Source organism: Bubalus kerabau, chromosome 3 (genome assembly GCF_029407905.1).
Source record: "Bubalus kerabau isolate K-KA32 ecotype Philippines breed swamp buffalo chromosome 3, PCC_UOA_SB_1v2, whole genome shotgun sequence".
In the NCBI taxonomy this organism is placed as follows: Eukaryota; Metazoa; Chordata; class Mammalia; order Artiodactyla; family Bovidae; genus Bubalus; species Bubalus kerabau.
The window spans coordinates 100,286,126-100,311,515 of record NC_073626.1 but is presented as its reverse complement, the minus strand read 5'-3'; the positions used below and the strand labels follow the sequence as shown (position 1 = coordinate 100,311,515).

At 41.5% G+C, this 25,390-nt stretch overlaps 1 protein-coding gene across 1 annotated transcript in view; it reads left to right on the top strand.

Annotated features, from left to right (window-relative positions):
• The first annotated feature begins 359 nt into the window (after positions 1 to 359).
• LYPD6 (LY6/PLAUR domain containing 6) overlaps positions 360 to 25,390 on the top strand; it is a 36,607-nt gene continuing 11,576 nt past the window's right edge. The window contains exons 1-2 of the mRNA XM_055572619.1: positions 360 to 522; positions 13,599 to 13,697. Coding sequence (XP_055428594.1) covers positions 405 to 522; positions 13,599 to 13,697 — 217 coding nt within the window. The 5' untranslated portion in view covers positions 360 to 404. The remainder of the gene's footprint in view (positions 523 to 13,598; positions 13,698 to 25,390) is intronic.

The following is a 25,390-nucleotide window of genomic DNA, read 5'->3' as shown; positions in this document are numbered from 1 at the left end:
TATTTATTGTCGATTCTGGCAGCCATCCCCTGGCCTCCTGGCAAAAATAGCTGGATTTCATTAAAATTCAATCTCTCTTGATATCATCTCTGCTGGATATTAGAAGGGACTGCTAGCAGTGGAGCTTTAGCAACCTAATTAAGAATGGATTTGGGTTGAAATTTTCTAAGTGCTCTAAAATTACAGTCTATAAAGTTCCTCTCCCTGTCTACCCACATCCTTGCGCCCTGGGCTGCCTGTTTCTCCCCAGCTCATCCTGCCAGCAGAAGCTGGGCCGAATCTCTGTGGCTTTCCCCATGTAGACACTGAGATGACTCTGGCTTCGTATTTCAGGTGCAAATCCTCTTTCATCGTCCTGAGTTCCCGCTCCCAGGTCCCCTGGATGAGTGAAGCCTCGGTCTGCCATGGAAGCTGGCCCCGCCCTGGCCTGGCTCCTGCTACTCAGTCTTCTGGCTGACTGTCTGAAAGCCGCCCAGTCCCGGGACTTCACCGTGAAAGACATTATCTACCTCCACCCTTCAAGTAAGACTCCCTTCTCTTCGCTGCAGAAATGTCACCTGATTTCAAATAAGATTTGAAAGCTGAAAACTGGCCAGGAGTAGGCAGCCTTCCATGTGGGGGAAACCTGGTGACTTAATTGTTGGGAGTGTACGTGCTGGGCTTCCCAGGTGGCACTCATGGTAAAGAACCCGCCTGCTAATGCAAGAGATGCAGGAGATGCAAGAGATGCAGGTTTTGATCCTTGGGTCAGGAAGAGCCCCTGGGGGAGGAAATGGCAACCCACTCCAGAATTCTTGCTGGGAAAATCCCATGAACAGAGGAGCCTGGTAGGCTACAGTCCATGGGGTCGCGAAAGAGTCAGACATGACTCAGCGACCGACTCAGTATGCACACATGTGCATGCCACCAAAATATGCTGTGTGTGTACCTCCCGCTTTTACAGGGTGTTTGTTTTTAAGTAAAATATTACGCTTGTTTGCTCTGTTCCCTGCACCATGGCTCTGATTCTGAACCCTCTTCTCTCTGACTCTGCCAGATCTCAGTCAGTTATCAAAGTAAATGACCGAGTCCCAGAGGAAGGTGTTAGTAAAAGATCAGGCCTTTATAAGCAAGATAATAGCTGGCCTTCCTGTCTGTGCATCTAATTCTCAGTTTCAGCATAATTGCCTCTCACCACTTCCTATTGCCTATCGCTTTCAGTTTCCTGTGTTTAAGAGTTATCTTCGGAGTGCAGAATAATGTGTGTCCCAGGTCCCTTCCCCGGAGTGTCTAACTGCATGTATCTGGGGTGGTCCCCATGGATTTTTGCTTTCAGCAAGAATTCAGGTGATTCTGCTGCTGCCTGTATTCTAAGAATCACACTTTGGGGAACACGGCAGCTTAGCTTCCTCTGTTGGTCACCATCTCTGTATTTATCTCATCTTTTATATTTGCTTGACCCTCTACTGGATTGCCAGTGTGGTGGTGAGTGTGTGTTAGTTGCTCAGTCTTGTCTGACTCTTTGTGACCCCATGGACGGTAGCCAGCCAGGCTTCTCTGTCCATGGAATTCTCCAGACAAGAATACTGGTGGTGTGAGAGGCGGGTATTTAGTCTGTGGGCTGACCTTTTAGCATTTGCCTCTAGGTGTATCACTCTTTTCAAATGTTCTGTTTGACAAACTTCTTGAGCATGTACTGTGTGTGTCAGGCGTTGTGATGTGATAGGCATGAGAGATGTAAAGGAAAACCAACCATAGTCCTTGCTTTGGAGGAACTTGCAGCCTGCAAGGTAGAGGCAGTCACTTGGACTCCTTTGATGCCACATAGTTAAAATATTTAATGTCTTCATGTTCTGGTTAAATGAGAGATGGTTCAAGCAATGCACAGGGGCTTGGACTCTACCTGACCTTGGGTGAGCACCTCGGTCAGCTACTTCATAGCCTTCTGACTTGAAATAAATTCTCTACCTTTGTGAAGAGTAAGTAAAAGAACACACACAAAGCACTTAGCACTGTGAGCCACGTATGTGTGCGGAGTGGCTTCAGTCATGTCCGACTCTGTGCAGCCCTATGGATGGTAGTCCAACACTCTCCTCTGTCCATGGCATTCTCCAGCCAAGAATACTGGAGTGGGTTGCCATTTCTCCTCCAGTGGACCTTCCCGACCCAGGGATTAAACCCATGTCTCTTGTGTCTCCTGCATTAACAGGCAGGCTCTTTACCACTAGTGCCACCTAGGAAGCCTGTGAGCCATAGTAAATGCTCAGTAAATATGAGGAGAATCTTTTAAAGTTTGATCTCTACATTTCTAGCATGGTTAGAATGATGTATACCCTATAGTATTGTATTGTGGACTAGAAATAATATTTGTAAAGTACTAGACCATTCAGGTATGACCTAAATCAAATCCCTTATGATTATACAGTGGAAGTGAGAAATAGATTTAAGGGACTAGAAGTGATAGATAGAGTGCCTGATGAACTATGGAATAAGGTTTGTGACATTGTACAGGAGACAGGGATCAAGACCATCCCCAGGGAAAAGAAATGCAAAAAAGCAAAATGGCTGTCTGGGGAGGCCTTACAAATAACTGCGAAAAGAAGAGAAGCCAAAAGCAAAGAAGAAAAGGCAAGATATAAGCACCTGAATGCTGACTTCCAAAGAGTAGCAAAAAGAGATAAGAAAGCCTTCCTCAGCGATCAATGCAAAGAAATAGAGGAAAACAACAGAATGGGAAAGACTAGAGATCTCTTCAAGAAACTTAGAGATACCAAGGGAACATTTCATGCAAAGATGGGCTCGACAAAGGACAGAAATGGTATGGACCTAACAGAAGCAGAAGATATCAAGAGGTGGCAAGAATACACTGAACAACTGTACAAAAAAGATCTTCATGACCCAGATAATCATGATGGTGTGATCACTGACCTAGAGCCAGACATCCTGGAATGTGAAGTCAAGTGGGCCTTAGAAAGCATCACTACGAACAAAGCTAGTGGAGGTGATGGAATTCCAGTGGAGCTATTCCAAATCCTGAAAGATGATGCTGTGAAAGTGCTGCACTCAATATGCCAGCAAATTTGGAAAACTCAGCAGTGGCCACAGGACTGGAAATGGTCAGTTTTCATTCCAATCCCAAAGAAAGGCAATGCCAAAGAATGCTCAAACTACTGCACAATTGCACTCATCTCACACGCTAGTAAAGTAATGCTCAAAATTCTCCAAGCCAGGCTTCAGCAATATGTGAACCATGAACTTCCTGATGTTCAAGCTGGTTTTAGAAAAAGCAGAGGAACCAGAGATCAAATTGCCAACATCGGCTGGATCATGGAAAAAGCAAGAGAGTTCCAGAAAATCATCTATTTCTGCTTTATTGACTATGCCAAAGCCTTTGACTGTGTGGATCACAATCAACTGTGGAAAATTCTGAAAGAGATGGGAATACCAGACCACCTGATCTGCCTCTTGAGAAATCTGTATGCAGGTCAGGAAGCAACAGTTAGAACTGGACATGGAACAACAGACTGATTCCAAATAGGAAAAGGAGCATGTCAAGGCTGTATATTGTCACCCTGCTTCTTTAACTTCTATGCAGAGTACATTGCGAGCAACGCTGGACTGGAAGAAACACAAGCTGGAATCAAGATTGCCGGGAGAAATATCAATAACCTCAGATATGCAGATGACACCACCCTTATGGCAGAAAGTGAAGAGGAACTCAAAAGCCTCTTGATGAAAGTGAAAGAGGAGACTGAAAAAGTTGGCTTAAAGCTCAACATTCAGAAAATGAAGATCATGGCATCCGGTCCCATCACTTCATGGGAAATAGATGGGGAAACAGTGGAAGCAGTGTCAGACTTTATTTTTTTAGGCTCCAAAATCACTGCAGGTGGTGACTGCAGCCATGAAATTAAAAGACGCTTACTCCTTGGAAGGAAAGTTATGTCCAACCTAGATAGCATATTCAAAAGCAGAGACATTACTTTGCCAACAAAGGTCCGTCTAGTCAAGGCTATGGTTTTTCCTATGGTCATGTATGGATGTGAGAGTTGGACTGTGAAGAAGGCTGAGCGCCGAAGAATTGATGCTTTTGAACTGTGGTATTGGAGAAGACTCTTGAGAGTCCCTTGGACTTCAAGGAGCTCCAACCAGTGCATTCTGAAGGAGATCAGCCCTGGGATTTCTTTGGAAGGAATGATGCTAAAGCTGAAACTTCAGTACTTTGGACACCTGATGTGAAGAGTTGACTCATTGGAAAAGACTCTGATGCTGGGAGGGATTGGGGGCAGGAGGAGAAGGGGACGACAGAGGATGAGATGGCTGGATGGCATCACGGACTCGATGGACGTGAGTCTGAGTGAACTCCGGGAGTTGGTGATGGATAGGGAGGCTGGCGTGCTGCGATTCATGGGGTCGCTAAGAGTTGGACACGAATGAGCGACTGAACTGAACTGAACTGAGGCACATACATAACATGAAATCAGATGCTTATTATTTATGCTATTGTAATTGACTCAGATAGTAAACTGAGAATGCTAAATATACATCACTAATTTTTTTAACTCCAAATATATTTTTGATTGGCAGCTAGTAGTTTCTTTAGATTTTTTGTTCTCACCAGTATAGACTGATGCCTACTAGTTAATTGTGTGGAAAGCTTATCTGGCTGCTTGTTTTTGCAAGGCAGTTTATTTTAGTAACATTCATGAAAAGAGAGTGCTTTGGTAGTTTTTCTGTTTTCTAGCATTGCATTGTGTTATTTTCTCCAAGGGCTTCCCTAATGGCTCAGATGGTAAAGAATTTGCTTGCAATGCAGGAGACCCTGGTTCAATCCCTGGCTCAGGAAGATTTCCTGGAGAAGGGAATAACCACCCATTCCAGTATTCTTGCCTGGAGAATTCCATGGACGGAGGAGCTTGACGGGCTACAGTTCATGGGGTCACAACCATGCTTTTTTTAATTGGATTCGGTGAGAAAAAAAAAAAAAAAAAAAAAGCCTAGGTTCTGGTCTCTTATGTTTGATTGCCAGGACTTAAAGCTTCTGTGGGATTCTTTGTCTGCTTCAGTGACAGACTCAGAAGTCACTAGGCCTCATAACAGACCCATGCCTGGCCTTCTCTGAGGCTGTGATTGTACACACAGAGTAGGAAGGAAAATTAAAAGGGGTTGATCTGAGTGATCAAGAACCAGACAAACATACCCACTGCTTCTGCTTCAGTGGTATGATGTGTCAGTGCTGGTGTTGGATGGACCTCTGTTTATTTGTTTCTTTTTGGCTGTGTTGGGTCTTTGTTGCTGTGTGTAGGTTTTCTCTAGTTGTGACAAAGGGGGGCTACTCTTCGTTGTAACTTGGGTTTTTTTTTTTTTTTTTTGCAGTGGCTTCTCTTATAGCACAGCATGGGCTCTAGGAACATGGGCTCAGTTGTTGTGGCTCTTGGGCTCAGTTGCTCCACAGCATGTGGGATCTTCCCAGACTAAAGATCAAACCCATGTCCCCTGCACTGGAAGGCAGATTCTTAACCACCGGGATACCAAGGAAGTCCCAAATGGGACCATATTTGGAAAGTCCATTTCAGAATGGGATCTCTGAAGGATGACCTTTGAATAGCACAGGAGGGGCAACCATCTGTGCTGTTTAGAAATTGATGGAAAATTTCCACTCAGGTGACCTATGTTCCTTGATGCTTTTGAACTGTGGTGTTGGAGAAGACTCTTGAGAGTCCCTTAGGCTGCAAGGAGATCCAACTAGTCCATCCTAAAGGAAATCAGTCCTGAATATTCATTGGAAGGACTGCTGCTGAAGCTAAAACTCCAATACTTTGGCTACCTGATGCAAAGAACTGACTCATTTGAAAAGACTCTAATGTAGGGAAAGATTGAAGGCAGGAGGAGAAGGAAATGACAGAGGATGAGATGGTTAGAAGTCATCACCAACTTCAATGGACATGAGTTTAAGTAGACTCTGGGAGTTGGTGATGGACAGGGAGGCCTGGCTTGCTGCAGTCTGTAGGATTCCAAAGAGTCGACATGACTCAGAGACTGAGCTGAACTGACCTGACCTATGTTAATTGAATAGAGCCATGGCCTGATTAAAAAGAGCTCACTATACAAGAAATGCAAAAAGGCAAAATGGTTGTCTGAGGAGGCATTACAAATAGCTGAGAAAAGAAGAGAAGCTAAGGGCAAAGGAGAAAAGGAAAGATATACACATTTGAATGCACAGTTTCAAAGACTAGCAAGGAGATATAAGAAAGCCTTCCTCAGTGATCAATGAAAAGAAGTAGAAGAAAACAATAGAATGGTAAAGACTAGAGATCTCTTCAAGAAAATTAGAGATACCAAGGGAACATTTCATGCAAAGATGGGTACAATAAAGGACAGAAGTGGCATGGACCTAAAAGAAGCAGAAGATATTAAGAAGAGGTGGCAAGAATACACAGAGGAACTATACAAAAAAGATCTTCATGACCCAGATAACCACGATGGTGTGATCACTCACTTAGAGCCAGACATCCTGGAATGTAAAGTCAAGTGGGCCTCAGGCAACATCACTACGAACAAAGATACTGGAGGTGATGCAATTACAGTTGAGCTATTTCAAATCTTAAAAGATGATGCTGTGAAAGTGTTGCACTCAATATGCCAGCATATCTGGAAAACTCATCAGTGGCCACAGGACTAGAAAAGGTCAGTTTTCATTCCAGTCCCAAAGAAGGGGCAATGTCAAAGAGTGTTTATATAACTGCACAGTTGCGGTCATCTCACACGCTAGCAATGTAATGCTTAAAATTCTCCAAGCTAGGTTTCAATAGTATGTGAACTGTGAACTGTGAACTTCCTGATGTTCAAGCTGGATTTAGAAAAGGCAGAGGAACCAGAAATCAAATTGCCAACATCTGCTGAATCGTCAAAAAAGCAAGAGAGTTCCAGAAAAACATCTACTTTTGTTTCATTGACTACTCCAAAGCCTTTGACTGCGTGGATCACAACAAACTGTGGAAAATTCTTCAAGAGATGGGAATACCAGGCCACCTGACCTGCCTCCTTTGAAATCTGTGTGCAGGTCAAGAAGCAACAGTTAAAACTGGACATGGAACAACAGACTGATTCCAAATCGCAAAAGGAGTAAGGCTGCATATTGCCATCCTGCTTATTTAACTTATATGCAGAGTACATCCTGAAAAATGCCAGGGCTGGATGAAGCACAAGCTGGAATCAAGATAGCCGGGAAAAATATCAGTAACCTCAGATACGCAGATGACACCACCCTTCTGTCAGAAAGTGAAGAAGAACTAAAGAGCCTCTTGATGAACGTGAAAGAGGAGAGTGAAAAAGTTGGCTTAAAACTCAACATTCAAAAAATTAAGATTGTGGCATCTGGTCCCATCACTTCATGGCAAATAGATGGGGAAACAATGAAAACAGTGAGAGACTTTAGTTTTTTAGGTTCCAAAATCACTGCAGAGAGTGACTGCAGCCATGAAATTAAAAGACGCTTGCTCCTTGGAAGAAAAGTTATGACCAAACTAGACAACATATTAAAAAGCAGAGACATTACTTTGCCAACAAAGGTCTGTCTAGTCAAAGCTATGGTTTTTCCAGTAGTCATGAATGGATGTGAGAGTTGGAGTATAAGGAAAGCTGAGCACGGGACTGATGCTTTTGAACTGTGTTGTTGGAGAAGACTCTTGAGAGTCCCTTGGACTGCAGGGAGAACCAACCTATCAATCCTAAAGGAAATCAGTCCTGAATATTCATTGGAAAGACTGATGCTAAAGCTGAAACTCCAATTCTTTGGCCACCTGATGAGAAGAACTGACTCATTGGGAAAGACCCTGATGCTTGGAAAGATTGAAGGTGGGAGGAGAAGGGGACGACAGAGGATGAGATAGTTGGATGGCATCACCTACACGGTGGACATGAGTTTGAGTGGGCTCCGGGCATTGGTGATGGACAGGGAAGTCTGGTGTTTTAAAGTCCATGGGGTCACAAAGAGTCAGACACGACTGAGTGACTGAACTGACTGATACAGAAAGAAGTGATGGAGTTTTCTGATGTGATTTTGGAATGTGGAGAAGGGCAGAGGCAAAATTGTTCGTAAGGTACATTATATGTTGATTCGCCCACAGGTCTGGCCTGGGTTCTCTTTCAGAGTCTCCATAACTGGTCACAAGGAATATAAGTTCGTGCTGGATTCAAGTTCCTGTCCATGTTTCCCACTTGGCCAGAACTTCGTTTATTCTGCACACTTTAAAGCAGAGTTAACTTCACATTTCTCTGCACTATTTCAGAAGTTTTTGGTGTATTTTGCTTGTTTTTACACTTGGATTTTTTTAAATGGTCATAGTTGTCTGCCCTTGAGCAGCACCTAGTAGACTGAATTTAGATAAAGCTATCTCTCCACAAATAAGCAGGTTTCTGTAGAACATAAATAATAAAAAATAGATGAGGAAAGTGTGGGATTATTCTGATTTTGAATTATTAATATAATCGCCTCCCTTTGTAGATGGAGGCACAGATAGCTTTCTTGGGGTCAGTGAGTGAGCCCGATTCCATTAATATTAGATACTGCTCAGAACCTGCCCAAGGAGAAATACAGTGATACTCGAGATGTGAGAAGACACTTTTTCTACACCAGACAAACACTAACTCTTTTCTCCAAGACCCCAAACAGCCCTCAGAGATAGCAAGGTGTGGGACTGGAACCTGGGTTGGCAAAGTTCAGCCTCCCATGACTAATCTCCTTTGCTCTATGGTTCCCTATAATCTTAGAAGTTTCTAAGCCTTTAAAAGAAATAAACTTAATGGCTTTCAAACTTAAGGCACCGTCCTCAATAACATTCTTTTTCATCATTTATATGTTTTTTCTTTTTCATGTGAAAAATGATGGATTTCTTCCCAGCCCATAATTCAAGTACCACAAGCCTAATAAAAACCTTTAAAGCAGGTGTTCATTTTAAGAGACATGGAGCTACTTATTTGGTTGTTAGACCTCATAGGTAATAGCAGAATTTAACATCCTAAGTGACTTCAGCCTGTTCTTGGCCTCTTTTCTGTCTTTATAATAGAAACCTTTCCAGAGAAATCCTCTGGTTGCATATTCTGTAGCTTTTCTTAATCATGTGGACCAAAGAGTTCTCTCTCTGCAGGTGCCTTGTTTACGCCCAGATAGTGAGCCAGTGAAAATTTTCCATAATTCTACTTTACAAGAGGGCTTCCCTAGCGGCTCAGGGGTAAAGAATCTGAGTACAGTGACAGAGACTGGGCTTCAATCCCTGGGTTGGGAAGATCCCCTGGAGAAGGGAATAGCTACCCACTCCAGTATGCTTGCCTGGGAAATTTTAGGGAGTATGAAGACTGTTTAGAAAGGTCCCAGGAAATGCATTTCTATCAGGAATATACTCATGGTATTAGATTATACTGACAACATGTTGTTGCCTCATGGACAGAGAAGGTCAGTTGATTAGATTTCTAGAAATTTTGTGTTTGCATCCAGTTTCTAAAACCAGTGGTAATTAATTTAGCAAGAATGAAAAATAAAAGTTTGGATACATTATACATCAGTATACGTTTTAAAATAAGACTCTATTCTCACCGTGGTTTTGGTAACGTAAGGCCTGTATCCAGGCAAAATTTCCAAGAGATGGAAACAAAGACGAAATCTTTTCTGATGCCTTACAAATGAATTATGGGCGGTTGAACTATGGCTGACCAGGAAAGTTAATGGACAGATTATATTACAGGGAGTAACTGGGCACTTTGGCTTTTCTTTTTTTCTTAACAATCACCTTCTCTTGAGGGACCAAGGACTTATGCCCTGAAATACAGAGTACTAAGCCTATTAACTCTGTGATCAAGAGCCAAATTAGATTCATTCGCAGCTGGGGCCACAACAATTTGAAACCCTACTTGCTTTGTTATGCTTTGAAGTAACAAAGAAGAAAATAGCACATCTCTTAGGAACCTCTTTCTGTCCTTTTTTTTTTTAAAAAGAGAAAACAAAACTTTTTTATCAGATGCAGTATCAGTTAGCAAGTTAGTGGAGATAATTGTTCATCTGTAGACCTTGCTTTTTAGCTAAATATTTCCAGGATGGGGAATTTAACCATTACATAGCATTGTGCTGTGATTATTGACTGAAAGCTGAGTCTGTTTTCAGAAATTTGTCACCAAAAAGGATTTGATTATTCGCTGATCACTGCTACCTGCCAAGATATAAATACAAGTTCCTAAAAGTAAATGTTAGACTGTCATTGTTGAGAATGCACACAGATATGAAGTTGTGGATTCAAAAATCAAGCTCACCAAAAATGAGATCCTTTGGTTAATTGTCAAACACTTTCAGAGCTAAATGATTTTAAACAGAGCGTCTGTTGCTATCCTAGTGTTTCAGCTCATATTCCTGTTTAAAGTTTTATATACTGAGTTAATTTCAGACTCTAGGCCTACTTGTATAAGAAATGGCAGTGTTTAATATTGTCACTAGTCTTGCAAAAGATAATTTTAAGACTCTATTAATCCAAATTTGGGGACACTACAACTTGCTAGTGCTAGGCTCTCAATAAGTTTATTTTTGGAATGGCTGGATCATCAGTCTTCGTTCAAAGTTCTTAATTTATCTCTTTGATGGGAAAGTTTCCAGAAATAACTAATCCAGCATTCCAGCTAAAAATCTTAATGGCTGCTGTGACAGACAGATAAAATTGGATACTCTAGTGAATTAATCATGCAAGCTGAAGTATTATGGTTAACTTGGCAGTCATAAACCTTGGTGAATATGATCATTTTTTGAGAAATGCTCTTCTTTGACAAATCATTTACATCTTTTTTTCCAAAACTCCTTCTTTAATAATTCTACTTCAAATCTTACAAAGTTCTACCCGTTACACTTTTTTATATATTGAATACCTTAAAGTAGGTAGCAAAACTATATTTAATGTATCCGATCAGGATAATTTCCTAAAATACTTTGTATGGTTTTTAATGATGGTATTTATAAAAATGATCTAGTTAAAATGTCTGTAAGAATATTGAATGCCTTTTGGAATATGAGGATCTATTTTAAATTCTTCAGGTGTGTACTTACCTAAACCAGAATCTTTTTCCTTGAGTGTAACCCACCTATCTAGGCAGTAGGATGTAAAGATAGAAAAATTTTCTATATGTAGTTTTACAAAACAATTGACTTCTGCTTTATTATAATTACATGATAGGGAGAGCATGTTTAACCAGAGTGAAATTTTCTCTCTGGGAATGCAGTGGTTGGATGGCTATGGCTAGGCTGCCTTCCATTCCTCATTTTTTTAAGACAACCCATGCTCTCAGAATCATTCTGCTTATGAACTTGAGTCACCAGTCACTAGGAGGAACACAGAACTCTCAAATGGGCCTGTTAAGTGTTCCAGTTATCTGTCTTTTTTAGGCAGTTTATAACTTTTGATCATGTTAGCTTATTGGATATTGTCAGAGTCAGCTCTGTGAAATATTGCAAGCAAGATGGGCAGCTATTCTAGGCAAGGTGAAAATCAAAGTTATATCTGGCCCATAATTCTGGCCTTAAGCTGCTGCCTCCTCCTTCATTTATTTTTGATAACATACTTAATTGGTTCCATGTGGGCAAAGCAATTTACCCTGAGATGATTATTTCCGCCAGTGGGACATGCAGGCTCAGCCATCTGCGAGGAAGAACAGTTGGCTGCTGCAGATGAAGTGTTTGCGTGTTTGCAGCTTTCAAAGAGGCCAGGTAGTTTTACAAATTAGAACAGACACACACACGCACACACACACACACACAAGTTCTGTCTATGAAAGGCAAAACTCTAAGCAACAAAGCAAGCAAATGATTAGAACTAAGCAGCAAATGAAAATACATCAGGGAATAGGACAGACAGCCTCGCCTGACATTCCTTGTGGATCCTCTTCCTTAAATGCCAAGGAGACCCTGGTGTCTGGTGCACACTAAGAGCCTGACTCTCATGGGTGTATCCCACCTGAACACAAGTGCAAGGCAAAGAATACACGTACTGGAGGACAGCCCCTTCAGAAGGCAGGAAGAGGCAGCTCAGGGATGGGGAATGGAGGGGATGGCTAGGAAGAGCTTCCTGGAATCATGAATCCCTGAGGCTGGAGCTAGGATCCCACAGTGCATCCACACCCCAACCGTGCCTTCAGCACGCTGCCCCTGGCATTGGCTGTGGGCTCCCAGGCCTTGTTAGGAGGGTCACCTCTGCACAGGCAGCTGTATTTTAGCGACAAAGGCTATTCTCTTAGCTGACACTTACTATCCCCCGGGATGCTTAGTTATGTCATGTCCAGCCCGATAAAAATTTTAGATTGAGCTAAAGAAATGATGTTGATAAGAAATGATCAAACATCAATAAAGTTTTAATGATTGAGCCTAGGATTTATATTTGCCATGTTAACATGCCTACTTAAGTTGACATATAAAAGTCAATGATAGGAAATCTAGAGTGCCCTTTGTTAATCGATATTTTTACTGAGATTATTATAGCTACATCAGTACTTATCAGAAATTATATGTAGAGATTCCATGTGTACTTTACCCAGTTTACCCCAATGGTGACATTTTAAAAAGCTGTAGAATAATAGCACAACTAGGTTATTGATGCTAATACATTAATCCACCGGTTTTATTCAGACTTCCCCCATTTTACTCGGGTTTGTTTGTGTATTTTTGCATGAGTGTTTTTGTGTATTTAGTTCTACATAATTTTATCACATGTAGGTTTGTGGATCCACCACCAAGTCTAGACACTAGACAATTTCAGTAGCACAAAGATTCCTTCTGTTGGCCTCATTCACACCATGTCCCTCTGACCCTCTCTCTCCTACCACTCTCATCCCCAGCCTCCTTACCACCACTAATCTTTTCTCCACCTTCTATACTTTTGTCATGTAAAAAATGTTACATAAATGGAATGTTACATAAATGGAATCATACAGTATATAACCTTTGGGGAATTGACTTCTTTCACTCAGGATAATTTCCTAGAAATTCACCCAGGTTGTTGACTATGTTACTATTCATTATTATTGCTGACTAGTGTTCCATGGTATGGATGTACTGCAGTTTGTTTAACCTTCACCCATCGAAGGACATCTGGGTTGTTTCCAGTTTGGCAATGTTACAAATACAGTTGCTGTGAACATTTGTGTACAGATTTTTGTGTGAATGTACATTTTCATTTCTCGGGGATAGATGCCCAGGAGTGCAGTTGCTGAGTCATATGATAGTTGCATGTTTAGTTTTTTAAGAAACTGTCAGGCTATTTTGATAATCCTTTAAAAAAATTTTTTTTATTTCCTATGTGCATTTCTATATAACACCTAAAACTACAGGCTCCACTCTGTTACATTGCTGTTTTTTTTTATGTTTTGTCCAGCATTTTACAAATTCTCAAATATAGGGCTAGTTGCCAGTTAACACTTTCAGACTCTTTGAAAATAATCTGTGATCTAATAATCTTTTATTGTTATTTTTAATAAAAGAAAATAAGAAATACAAATAAAAGTAAAAAATAAAAAAACTTCTCACTTCACCATGTAGGCTTTTATGCTCAATCTAAAAAATTAATCTTCTCTCTTGATTTTTTTTGTAGCCACACCATATCCTGGTGGATTTAAGTGCTTCACCTGTGAAAAGGCAGCAGACAATTATGAGTGCAACCGATGGGCTCCCGACATCTACTGCCCTCGAGGTAAACTCTCAGTAGGCACACTGGACTGCCCAGAGCTGTCCACGAGTGCAATGCCTTGTTGACTGTGAGTGATGCATGTATGAGAGAGACATGCTTGCAGTCTTAACTTCTCTTGTCTAAGGCTATTAGTAGATCTTTTATGCCACATCAGTAACTTATCACCAGCCACTGTCAGAGCTATGAACTGATCTGTAGGCTTATCCCCTTTCTTATAAAGCATCATTGGCGCTCCAAAAGAGATAAGTGATACTTCTTTTACCCCCAGGCCCAACAAACGCTGGACAAGAAGAGAAAAACCAGCCTGTAATCCACTCTTGGAAGCATTAGTCATTGCATAGGAACTTCCTTTAAGTAAAAATATGAATCGCTGTTCATATAAAGATCCCATTTATTACATATCTTGCCAGAGGCTTCTATCCTGAGACTGCATGAAAGCTAGAATTCTAAGTGTCATCATCACACAAATAAAAACCCTGAGCTTTTTAAACTATTAAGTTCTCTTTGAAGGATGAGATGGATGCCCTATGGAAGCATGAAATTTTGACTCAAAGGCCTGTTTCAAAATGAAGTAGATGTTTCATATTCAGGTCTCTTGTATCCTATTGAATCAAATAAGATGGTTATATTTTTACATGGAGTCACTGTTAACTGGCTCTTTTAGGTTTGAAGGAAAGTCAGTTCATTTGATGGGGAGATGATACAGATGGGGTATTTTATTGACAAATGTTTGAGCATATAGTAAGATGGACTTCCCTGCTGATCTAATTCACTTGTTAAAATGACTGAATATACCAACACCAAACCTGCTATTTTTTCAATGTAATGCAAGAGCTCTTATACTCACCCTGGTGGAAGGCACGCTGTTTCTGCTGGAGGACTGGGCATCAGGAGAGCATGGAGACTGCAGTGCAGGCAGGTGTTATCTCCCTAAGCCGGTGCTATTTATGTGACGCAGGAGTCTCTACCCAGACTGCCCAGCAGAAATACCTGTGGGTCTTTTCAAAATCATCTGGACCTGTGTCCTTCCTGGACCAGTGGTTCTCAAACTTCATCAAGACCATCATTCCCTGGAGCACTTATTAAAATACAGATTTTGGCCCCCACCTCCACCTCCCCCTCCTTCCTAGTTTCTGATTCAGTAGATCTGAGATGGGGCCTGAGAGTTTGCATTTCTAAAGCAATCCACAGTGTTATAAAAGCTGTTGTTCTGGAGGTCAGGCATTCAGAACCACAGCTCTAGACCAACTGAGCCAACAATTCTGAGGTTAGGGCCTTGCATCTGTGTGTTTAAATATCCCAGCTGATTCTAATGAACAGTCAGGCACAAGAACCACTGGGAGCTCCTCTCCCCACTCAGAGAGCAAAATATAGTACTGTCATTTCTAGATTTTTGTTTACTTTGATGTTAGTTGAGTTTCAAAAGACCACAGGGAAGAAGAAAATATGAAAACACTGAAGATCAGCTTAATCACAAGCTAGGTATCTAGTCAGCCAAGTAATCAAAGAGAAGTCCTGTCTGCACTGCCTTCTGCAGTCAGGCATTCATTCCAGAATCAGCAGTATTTTCTAATATTACTAGAGTGAATTTGGGTGGGTTGCTGATGGACCTGGTTAAAGCATGGTTTCTCAAACTTGGCAGCACATTGAAATCAACAGGGGAAAACACTGATGCCTAGGCCCATTCCCAGAGATTCATATTTAGATGGTGTGCATGCAGCCAGGCATATGAATTTTTGAAAGCTTCCACAGTAGTTCGAATAGGCAGCAAAATTGGAGAATCACTGTTAACAGTGACTCTGGACAAAAACAGGATGATTTGCTTGTGTAGCCAATAACCTTTGGGCTGGTTCCTGCTGGGACAAAGCTGGCAGATGAGCTTTTGAAACCACTGGCGCTGCTCAGAGATACTGTATGGGAAACCCGACAGTGCTTCTCTCAGGATGACCTGGCAGAGACGATGCAGAGGAAGAGGGCTTGTGAACTGGTGCTCTCTTGGGCTGTGGGCTGTATTTCACAGAGGCCCTGTCTGAGTCAGGAGGTGTACAGGTTTATTCCTGACACAAAGGGAAGACAGAGAGTGCTAGTACTCTGCTTGAATTCCTCTCCGGACACGAGAAAGTTCCATCTTCATGCTTTCTTTCAAGGTCAGAATCTATCCTTCTAAAGTACAGATACCTGGATATAGCACAGGTCTTTACACAATTTCTCCTTCTCCCTTTTTTATCCTGAAATTTATAGGATTAAATGGAAAGTGATGCCCTGAGGTTCATGACACAGAACCACTTATGCCAAACCCTTTGGGGGATTATATGGTGAAAGATAGGAATCAGGTTTCTTCTTTCAAGGAGCCGGCAGTTTAGCCAAGGAGATACAATCTGAACATATCAAATGTCAAAAATAGCAGGACAAAGGCTAATGCCAAAGGCAGCACGGCACTAAATGCTATGGGGGTTGAAAGGGAAGAATTGCAGTTGGGGGGCTGAGGTGACCACTGACAGTGTTATGGGCTGGGGAGATGGCTGCAGCCCGACAGGTGAGCAAGGAACGGGAGGAAGAGTGAAGGGGGCGTGACTTCTAGGAAGTCACTCGGAGCAGAGGCATGGGGTGTGCCCTTGTGGGCTCAGCGGACCCTGAAAGACCTGAAATGGGTATAGCAGAATGTGCTGGGGAATGGTAGGAGCAGAATAGAGGAGCCATGCTGTTTTGTGGGGTCTTGAGCATCAGGTAAGGAGTGAGGACTGGAGCTGTAACCCAAGGAAAGATGATTCTTTCTTGCACAGCCATGATTCCCATGAACCATAAACCTTTCTTCTGGGTTTGCTCCAGATTTTTCTAAGAATGAAAATAATGCCATCATTACTAGTGCATGATAAGTCACTTCACTCGTGTCTGACTCTTTGCAACCCTATAGACTGTAGCCCAGCAGGCTCCTCTGTCCATGGGATTCTCCAGGCAAGAATACTGGAGTGGGTTTCCATGCCCTCCTCCAGGGGATCTTCCTGACCCAGGGATTGAACCTGAGTCTCTTACATCTCCTGCATTGGCAGGTGGGTCCTTTACCACTAGCACCACCAAAATGTAAAATATGTCTACTGAAAACTACTCATTAAATCTACATTTTCCACCCATTTATTAGTTTGATTGAAACAGCTATAGGACTACCAACAGGCATGGTAAGGACAGCTCAGTAGTTTCTTCTGAGACATTCCTTGTTTTCTGTTGGCTTATTTTGTGATCTATTTAACTAGGTTTCAAATAACACCTGATATGAAAATAACTGGTTGAAAGTGAAAAAAAACCCAGTTTGTGTAAATATCAAATTTTATCCCTATGGAATAAACCTACATCCCAGATTGCTTAGGAGATTGATTGGATTTCAAGTTCCTCTCATTCTGACTTTTGAAGTGTGTGTTATAAAAGTGCTTTCTCCTCCGTTGCATTGTTACTGCCTTTGGCACTTATAGATTCATGGAACCATGTTCCTTCCCAAGACATGAGAATTTAGGACAGCCTCCATCATGGACCGCCATTGTTTACCCCTCAGCTTTCTTTAGTCCCTGAGCACTTCCTTTGCAATAACCTTAATTTCATCAACTGCTCATTATAAATCTATGTAACTTTCTTATCTCTATGAACCAGAATGGGAAAGGATCTGGAAATCATATTATATGAGGGACCAATTGAAGAAACTGGTGAAGGCAAACAAGAGTTGAGCATTCTGTGCTCAGAGACACATGTGTTTGCCTGTGACTTTTCTCTGTGCTGAGAGATTAAAATCTCCTTGAGACAGGGACTGTCTTAAGTGTTTATTAAGAATTTGTAGAATTAAATATCAAGTCAGAAACATTGCAGTTTTTTAAAAGGCTTATTCTGTGGGAGATACCTAAGCCGCTAAGGATTTTATGTTCCTTCTTCATTATAAAGTGCAGGTGCCTCCCTTGAGGGCAAAATCTTCCTTGGAAATTTCTGCTGATATAAAGTCTGGCCAGAATTTTGAGATAGAGGGACATATCCTTTTCATTCCAGCTTCTCTGCTGCTCACTGTCTTTCTGGGAAAGTAAAGAAAAATCTGAGCGTGTCCCTTGGCAGCTCTTACTGTATCTGTTATCTCGTTTAAACAGGGAATACAAATGTGATCCCCAGCTCAACTGAAGACAAGCCCCACAGTTACAGATTTTCAGGAACGTCTTCCTTATGGTCAACTTTTTTCAGATCAAGCCCAAGCTAGACAGACAGTCTTTCTGTGTACCTAACGGTCGATTTTTTTTTTTTTTTTTCTCTTTCAGACAGTCTTATTCATAGGACATAGCCCTTCAGGGTTCCTGCCCTTATGCAGGAGTCTGTACCTCTGCACCCCTTGAGGACCCAAGGCTTTGCATCTTCTTGTCTTTTATCTCTTAGCCCTCCCATCTCCCACCAGTGTAGAGAATTCAGTGCTTTTCTGTGTTGGCTCCTGGGGTTTCCCTAGCTTCCTGGAGAGTTCATTTGTACATTTACAAAAGGTATTGGTTATCTGTTATCCAACACTTCTGGCTGCTATGTAATGAGGTAGTGTTCAGGTGATCTATGTTGTCATATTGCTAAATGAAAGTCTTAGATTTCATCCTTTTAAATTAAAAAAAAAAACCACCTTTTTTTTTATTGCAGTGTAATTACTTTGCAATGTTGTATTAGTGTCTTCTGTACAATGAAGTATATTGGCTATATGTATACAGATAGGTTCCCTCTTGAGCCTCCCTCCCATTTCCCCATCCTACCCCTCTCGGTCATTGCAGAGCACCAAGCTGAGCTCCCTGTGCTGTGAAACAGCTTCCCACTAGCTAGCTATTTTACATATGACAGTGTATTTATGTCAGACCTAATCTCCCAATTCATCTCACCCTCCCCTTGCCCTTTGTGTCCACACATCTGTTCTATATGTCTGCATTTCTATTCTTGTTTTAAAAACAAACTTTTAAAAATTAAAGTTTAACATACATTCTGGAAAGTGAGTAGAATGCAGTTTGTTGAATTTTCACAGCATGAACATGCAATGTATCTGCTGTTCATGTTAATTCACAGAAGTCATAGTGGCCCAGAAGGCCACTGAGGATCCTCAGTCATTGCTGTCCGTCTCCCACAGGTAATACAGTTGTGAGTGTTGTGCAGTTTTATATAAATGGAACCATACAGAATGTCCTCCTTTCTTTCCCACCTTCTATATGTGAAATCCATCTGTGTTTTTGTGAGCAGCAGTCATTCTTTCTCACAGAAGCACAGTAGATCGTTCTATGAATATACTAAAACCCATCCATTCCACTGTTGGTAGGCATCTGGACTGCTTCCGTGCACAGCATTTTCGCATGTGTCTTTTGGTGCACCTGTATATGCATTTCCACCAGGTCTATCCCAGGAGATGGGGTTGCTGGGCACACGGTACTCATGCTTTGGCTTGAGTTAGGGAAGCTATTTGCCTAATAGTTTCCAGAGTCACTGTAGCAATTTCAGCCTCTCCAGCAATGTGTGAGAGTGCCAGTTGCTGCACAACCTTGCCAACACTTAATATGGACAGAAACAATAGAAGCTCGAAGTGGATGGAATGACATTTCCTAAAGCACTGGAAGTACATAACTGCCAACTTATAATTCTATACCAAGACTGTCAGTCTCCCTCCTCTGTACTCCCTTGTCTCCTGGCTGCCCGGCTCCTTCTGCATTCCTGTTTGTGCCTCCCAATTAAGACAAAGGCTCTGCTTAGCTTCTCCACCTCCCAGCAGGGTTTTCTGCCTGGCTTCTCAGCCTCTTCACCTGTGTATTAGCAAGTGCCTCGAGGGCAGAATAGGTATAGAGTGTCAGGTGAAGCTTAATGCATTGTTGGTTTAGCTGGAATCTTACTCATCAAATCCTCTCTGCCTTGGTAGCTCACCTATGCTTTCACAAGATTTCGGTTGTTGTTTTAATATTATCCAGCTATTTTAGTTTTATGCTACCATTTCTTGGTTCATCTCAGGTGGCATTGGAATTCTCAAAATCACTCTTCAATTAGAACTTTCCAGCAACTTTTTAACCAAAAGTTCTTTTATCAGCATAAGCAAGATTTTTTTTTTTGTACCCTTAGAACATCTGAGGTCAAACCGAAAATCAGATAGATTATATTCTTTGTAGCCAAAGATGGAGAAGCTCTATACAATCAGCAAAAACAAGGCTGGGAGCTGACTATGGCTCAGATCATGAACTCCTTATTGCAAAATTCAGACTTAAATTGAAGAAAGTAGGGAAAACCACTAGACCACTCAGGTATGACCTATATCAAATCCTTTATGATTATACAATGGAAGTGACAAATAGATTCAAGGGATTAGATCTGATAGACCTAGTCACTTAAGAACTCTGGACGGAGGTTTGTGACAAAGTGCAGGGTGCAGTGATCGAGACCATCCCCAAGAAAAAGAAATGCAAAAAGGCAAAATGCTTGTATGAGGAGGCCTTACAAACAGCTATGGAAAGAAGAGAAGTGAAAGGCAAAGGAGAAAAGGAAAGATATATTCATTTGAATGCAGAGTTCCAAAGAAAGGAGAAATAAGAAAGCCTTACTCAGCGATCAATGCAAAGAAATAGAGGAAAACAATAGAATGGGAAAGACTAGAGATCTCTTCAAGAAAATTAGAGACACCAAGGGAAAATTTCATGAAAAGATGGACACAATAAAGGACAGAAATGGTATGGACCTAACAGAAGCAGAAGATATTAAGAAAAGGTGACAAGAATACACAGAAGAACTATACAAAAAAAGATCTTCATGACCTAAATAACCATGATGGTGTGATCACTGACCTAGAACCAGACATCCTGGAATGTGAAGTCAAGTGGGCCTTAGGAAACATCACTATGAACAAAGCTAGTGGAGGTGATGGACTTCCAGCTGAGCTATTTCAAATCCTAAAAGATGATGCTGTGAAAGTGCTGCACTCAATATGCCAGCAAACTTGGAAAACTCAGCAGTGGCCACAGAACTGGAAAATGTCAGTTTTCATTCCAGTCCCAAAGAAGGGGCAATACCAAAGAATGTTTAAACAACCGCACAATTGCACTCATCTCACACACTAGCAAAGTAATGCTCAAAATTCTCCAAGCCAGGTTTCAACAGTATGTGAACCGTGAACTGTGAAATTCCAGATGTTCAAGCTGGGTTTATAAAAGGCAAAGTAACAAGAGATCAAATTGCCAACATCTGCTGGATCATCAAAAAAGCAATAGAGTTCCAGAAAAACATCTACTTTTGCTTCATTGACTACGCCAAAGCTTTTGACTGTGTGGATCACAACAAACTGTGGAAAATTCTTCAAGAGATGGGAATACCAGGCCACCTGACCTGCCTCCTGAGAAATCTGTATGCAGGTCAAGAACAAACAGTTAGAACTGGACATGGAACAACAGACTGATTCCAAATAGGAAAGGAGTATGTCAAGGCTGTATACTCTCACCCTGCTTATTTAACTTATATGCAGAGTACCCTCTTCCAACAACACAAGAGAAGACTCTACACATGGACATCACCAGATGGTCAACACCGAAATCAGATTGATTATATTCTTTGAAGCCAAAGGTGGAGAAGCTCTATACAGTCAACAAAAACAAGACCATGAGCTGATTGTGGCTCAGATCATGAACTTCTTACTGCCAAATTCAGACCTAAATTGAATAAAGTAGGGAAAAACCACTAGACCATTCAGGTATGACCTAAATCAAATCCCTTATGATTACACAGTGGAAGTGAGAAATAGATTTAAGGGCCTAGATCTGATAGATAGAGTGCCTGAGGAAATATGGAATAAGCTTCATGACATTGTACAGGAGACAGGGATCAGGACCATCCCCATGGAAAAGAAATGCAAAAAAGCAAAATGGCTGTCTGGGGAGGCCTTACAAATAGCTCTGAAAAGAAGAGAAGCGAAAAGCAAAGGAGAAAAGGAAAGATATAAGCATCTGAATGCTGACTTCCAAAGAGTAGCAAGAAGAGATAAGAAAGTGTTTCTCAGCGACCAATGCAAAGAAATAGAGGAAAAGAACAGGATGGGAAAGACTAGAGATCTCTTCAAGAAAATTAGAGATACCAAGGGAACATTTCATGCAAAGATGGGCTCGATAAAGGACAGAAACGGTATGCACCTAACAGAAGCAGAAGATATCAAGAAGAGGTGGCAAGAATACACTGAACAACTGTACAAAAAAGATCTTCATGACCCAGATAATCACGATGGTGTGATCACTGACCTAGAGCCAGACATCCTGGAATGTGAAGTCAAGTGGGCCTTAGAAAGCATCACTACGAACAAAGCTAGTGGAAGTGATGGAATTCCAGTTGAGCTATTTCAAATCCTGAAAGATGATGCTGTGAAAGTGCTGCACTCAATATGCCAGCAAATTTGGAAAACTCAGCAGTGGCCACAGGACTGGAAAAGGTCAGTTTTCATTCCAATCCCAAAGAAAGGCAATGCCAAAGAATGCTCAAACTACCGCACAATTGCACTCATCTCACATGCTAGTAAAGTAATGCTCAAAATTCTCCAAGCCAGGCTTCAGCAATACGTGAACCGTGAACTTCCAGATGTTCAAGCTGGTTTTAGAAAAGGCAGAGGAACCAGAAATCAAATTGCCAACATCCTCTGGATCACGGAAAAAGCAAGAGAGTTCCAGAAAAACATCTATTTCTGCTTTATTGACTATGCCAAAGCCTTTGATTGTGTAGATCACAATCACTGTGGAAAATTCTGAAAGAGATGGAAATACCAGACCACCTGACCTGCCTCTTGAGAAACCTATATACAGGTCAGAAAGCAACAGTTAGAACTGGACATGGAACAACAGACTGGTTCCAAATAGGAAAAGGAGTACGTCAAGGCTATATATTGTCACCCTGCTTCTTTAATTTCTATACTGAGTACATCATGAGAAACACTGGACTGGAAGAAGCACAAGCTGGAATCAAGATTGCCGGGAGAAATATCAATAACCTCGGATATGCAGATGACACCACCCTTATGGCAGAAAGTGAAGAGGAACTCAAAAGCCTCTTGATGCAAGTGAAACTGGAGAGTGAAAAAGTTGGCTTAAAGCTCAACATTCAGAAAACGAAGATTATGGCATCCGGTCCCATCACTTCATGGGAAATAAATGGGGAAACAGTGGAAACAGTGTCAGACTTTATTTTTCTGGGCTCCAAAATCACTGCAGGTGTGACTGCAGCCATGAAATTAAAAGACGCTTGCTCCTTGGAAAGAAAGTTATGACCCACCTAGATAGCATATTCAAAAGCAGAGACATTACTTTGCCAACAAAGGTCCATCTAGTCAAGGCTATGGTTTTTCCAGTGGTCATGTATGGATGTGAGAGTTGGACTGTGAAGAAGGCTGAGCGCCGAAGAATTGATGCTTTTGAACTGTGGTGTTGGAGAAGACTCTTGAGAGTCCCTTGGACTGCAAGGAGATCCAACCAGTCCATTCTGAAGGAGATCAGCCCTGGGATTTCTTTGGAAGGAATGATGCTAAAGCTGAAACTCCAGGACTTTGGCCACCTCATGCGAAGAGTTGACTCACTGGAAAAGACTCTGATGCTGGGAGGGATTGGGGGCAGGAGGAGAAGGGGACAACAGAGGATGAGATGGCTAGATGGCATCACTGACTTGATGGACGTGAAGTCTGAGTGAACTCTGGGAGTTGGTGATGGACAGGGAGGTTTGGCGTGCTGCAATTCATGGGGTCGCAAAGAGTTGGACACGACTGAGTGACTGAACTGAACTGAACTGAGAGTACATCATGAGAAATGCTGGGTTGGATGAAGTACAAGCTGGAATCAAGATTGCTGGGAGAAATATCAATAACCTCAGATATGCAGATGACACCACCCTTCTTCAGAAAGTGAAGAAGAACTACAGGGCCTCTTGATGATAGTGAAAGAGGAGAGTGAAAAAGTTGGCTTAAAACTCGACATTCAGAAAACTAAGACTATATTAAAAAGCAGAGACATTACTTTACCAACAAAGGTCCATCTGTCAAAGCTATGGTTTTTCCAGTAGTCATGTATGGATGTGAGAGTTGGACTATAAAGAAAGCTGAGCTCCGAAGAATTGATGCTTTTGAACTGTGTTGTTGGAGAAGACTCTTGAAAATCCCTTGGACTGCAAGAACATCAAACCAGTCAATTCTAAAGGAAATAGCCCTGAAGATTCATTGGAAGGAGTGATGCTGAAGCTGAAACTCCAATACTTTGGCCACCTGATGCGAAGAATTGATTCATTAGAAAAGACCCTGATGCTGGGAAATATTGAAGGCAGGAGGAGAAGGGGACGACACAAGATGAGATGGTTGGATGGTATCACGAACTCTATGGACATGGATTTGAGTAACCTCCGGGAGTTGGTGATAGACAGGGAAGCCTGGTGTGGTGCATTCCCTGGGGTCGCAAAGAGTTGGACACGACTGAGCGACTGAACTGAACTGAGAGTATCTGACCTACTCCAACTCAGTGTTTTTGTCGAAATATTTTCTGTTAACAGAATTGCCTCAGATAGGAAGCATTGATTTGATGCTTTTGGGTTTCGCTTTGATTTTAACTACTGTCCATCATAAAGTTCTATTTATCCTCACTCACATTGCATCCTTTTCAGTCACCTACTTAGTCTTTGTTGGAGATAAACACATAGCTCTCTGAGTTTCAGGGATTTGCTTTAAAGCAGAGATTCCTGAAGAGTGTCACTTGTCCTTAAGAACTGTGGATGGTGTTTTTAAAAAATGAGAAGTAACTGTTTAGTAGTTTCTTCAAGAGATGCTGACTGCAGGGTAAAGGAGAGCAGTTATGACTCAATCTGGTTGAAAAGTACTTATTTACTTTTCCTTTCTGCCTTGAGACATGTCTTACTTTGGAAAAGAAAACAGTATTTTTTACAGGCCTGTGGATAGCAGTTGATAGGACTAGGAAAGCCACGAGATTAATCAGATTCCTGGGCACCAGAGGAGAGCATGTGAACATTCCTAATTAGGGTACACCTTAAATAATTCAGCTTATCTGCAACTCATTTGTAGTTCATCTTTCTCGTAAGTCTATTTTCCTTCATTGTGGATTCTTTTTTTCTTGCACTTTCGTTTAATGGAACTTAAAATTGAGATATCCATACAGAATAGTGAACAGCATGATGAATTTTTACAAACTGATCTTACCATGTGCATGGCACCCAGATTAAGAAATTGACCGTATTTCACACCCCGGTACGTTCTAGCATGTCTGATTTCAGTCACTGTCCCTACCACCAAGGGCCCTGTTATGGGCTGAATTGTGCCATCCACAAATTCATTCCAGTACCCCCAAACAAAACTGTATTTGAAGATGTTATTGGGGTAGGTTCTAACCCAATATGACTAGCGTCCTTATAAGAAGAGATTAGGGCACAAATATGCAAAGGGAAGACCATGTAAAGATATAGAGAGAAGGTGATCATCTATAAGAAAGGTAAAGAGGCCTCAGAAAAAATTAACCTTGCAGACATCTTGATGTTGGATGTCTAGCCTCTAGACCTGTGAGAAAATAAATTTCTGTGGTTTAAGATCCCCAGACTGTGCTACTTTACTATGGCAGCCCTAGAAAACTAAGGAAATTATCCTCCTGATTTCCAATAGCATAGATTAGTTTTGTTTCTTATCAGGTCTTTTAATAGGAGTA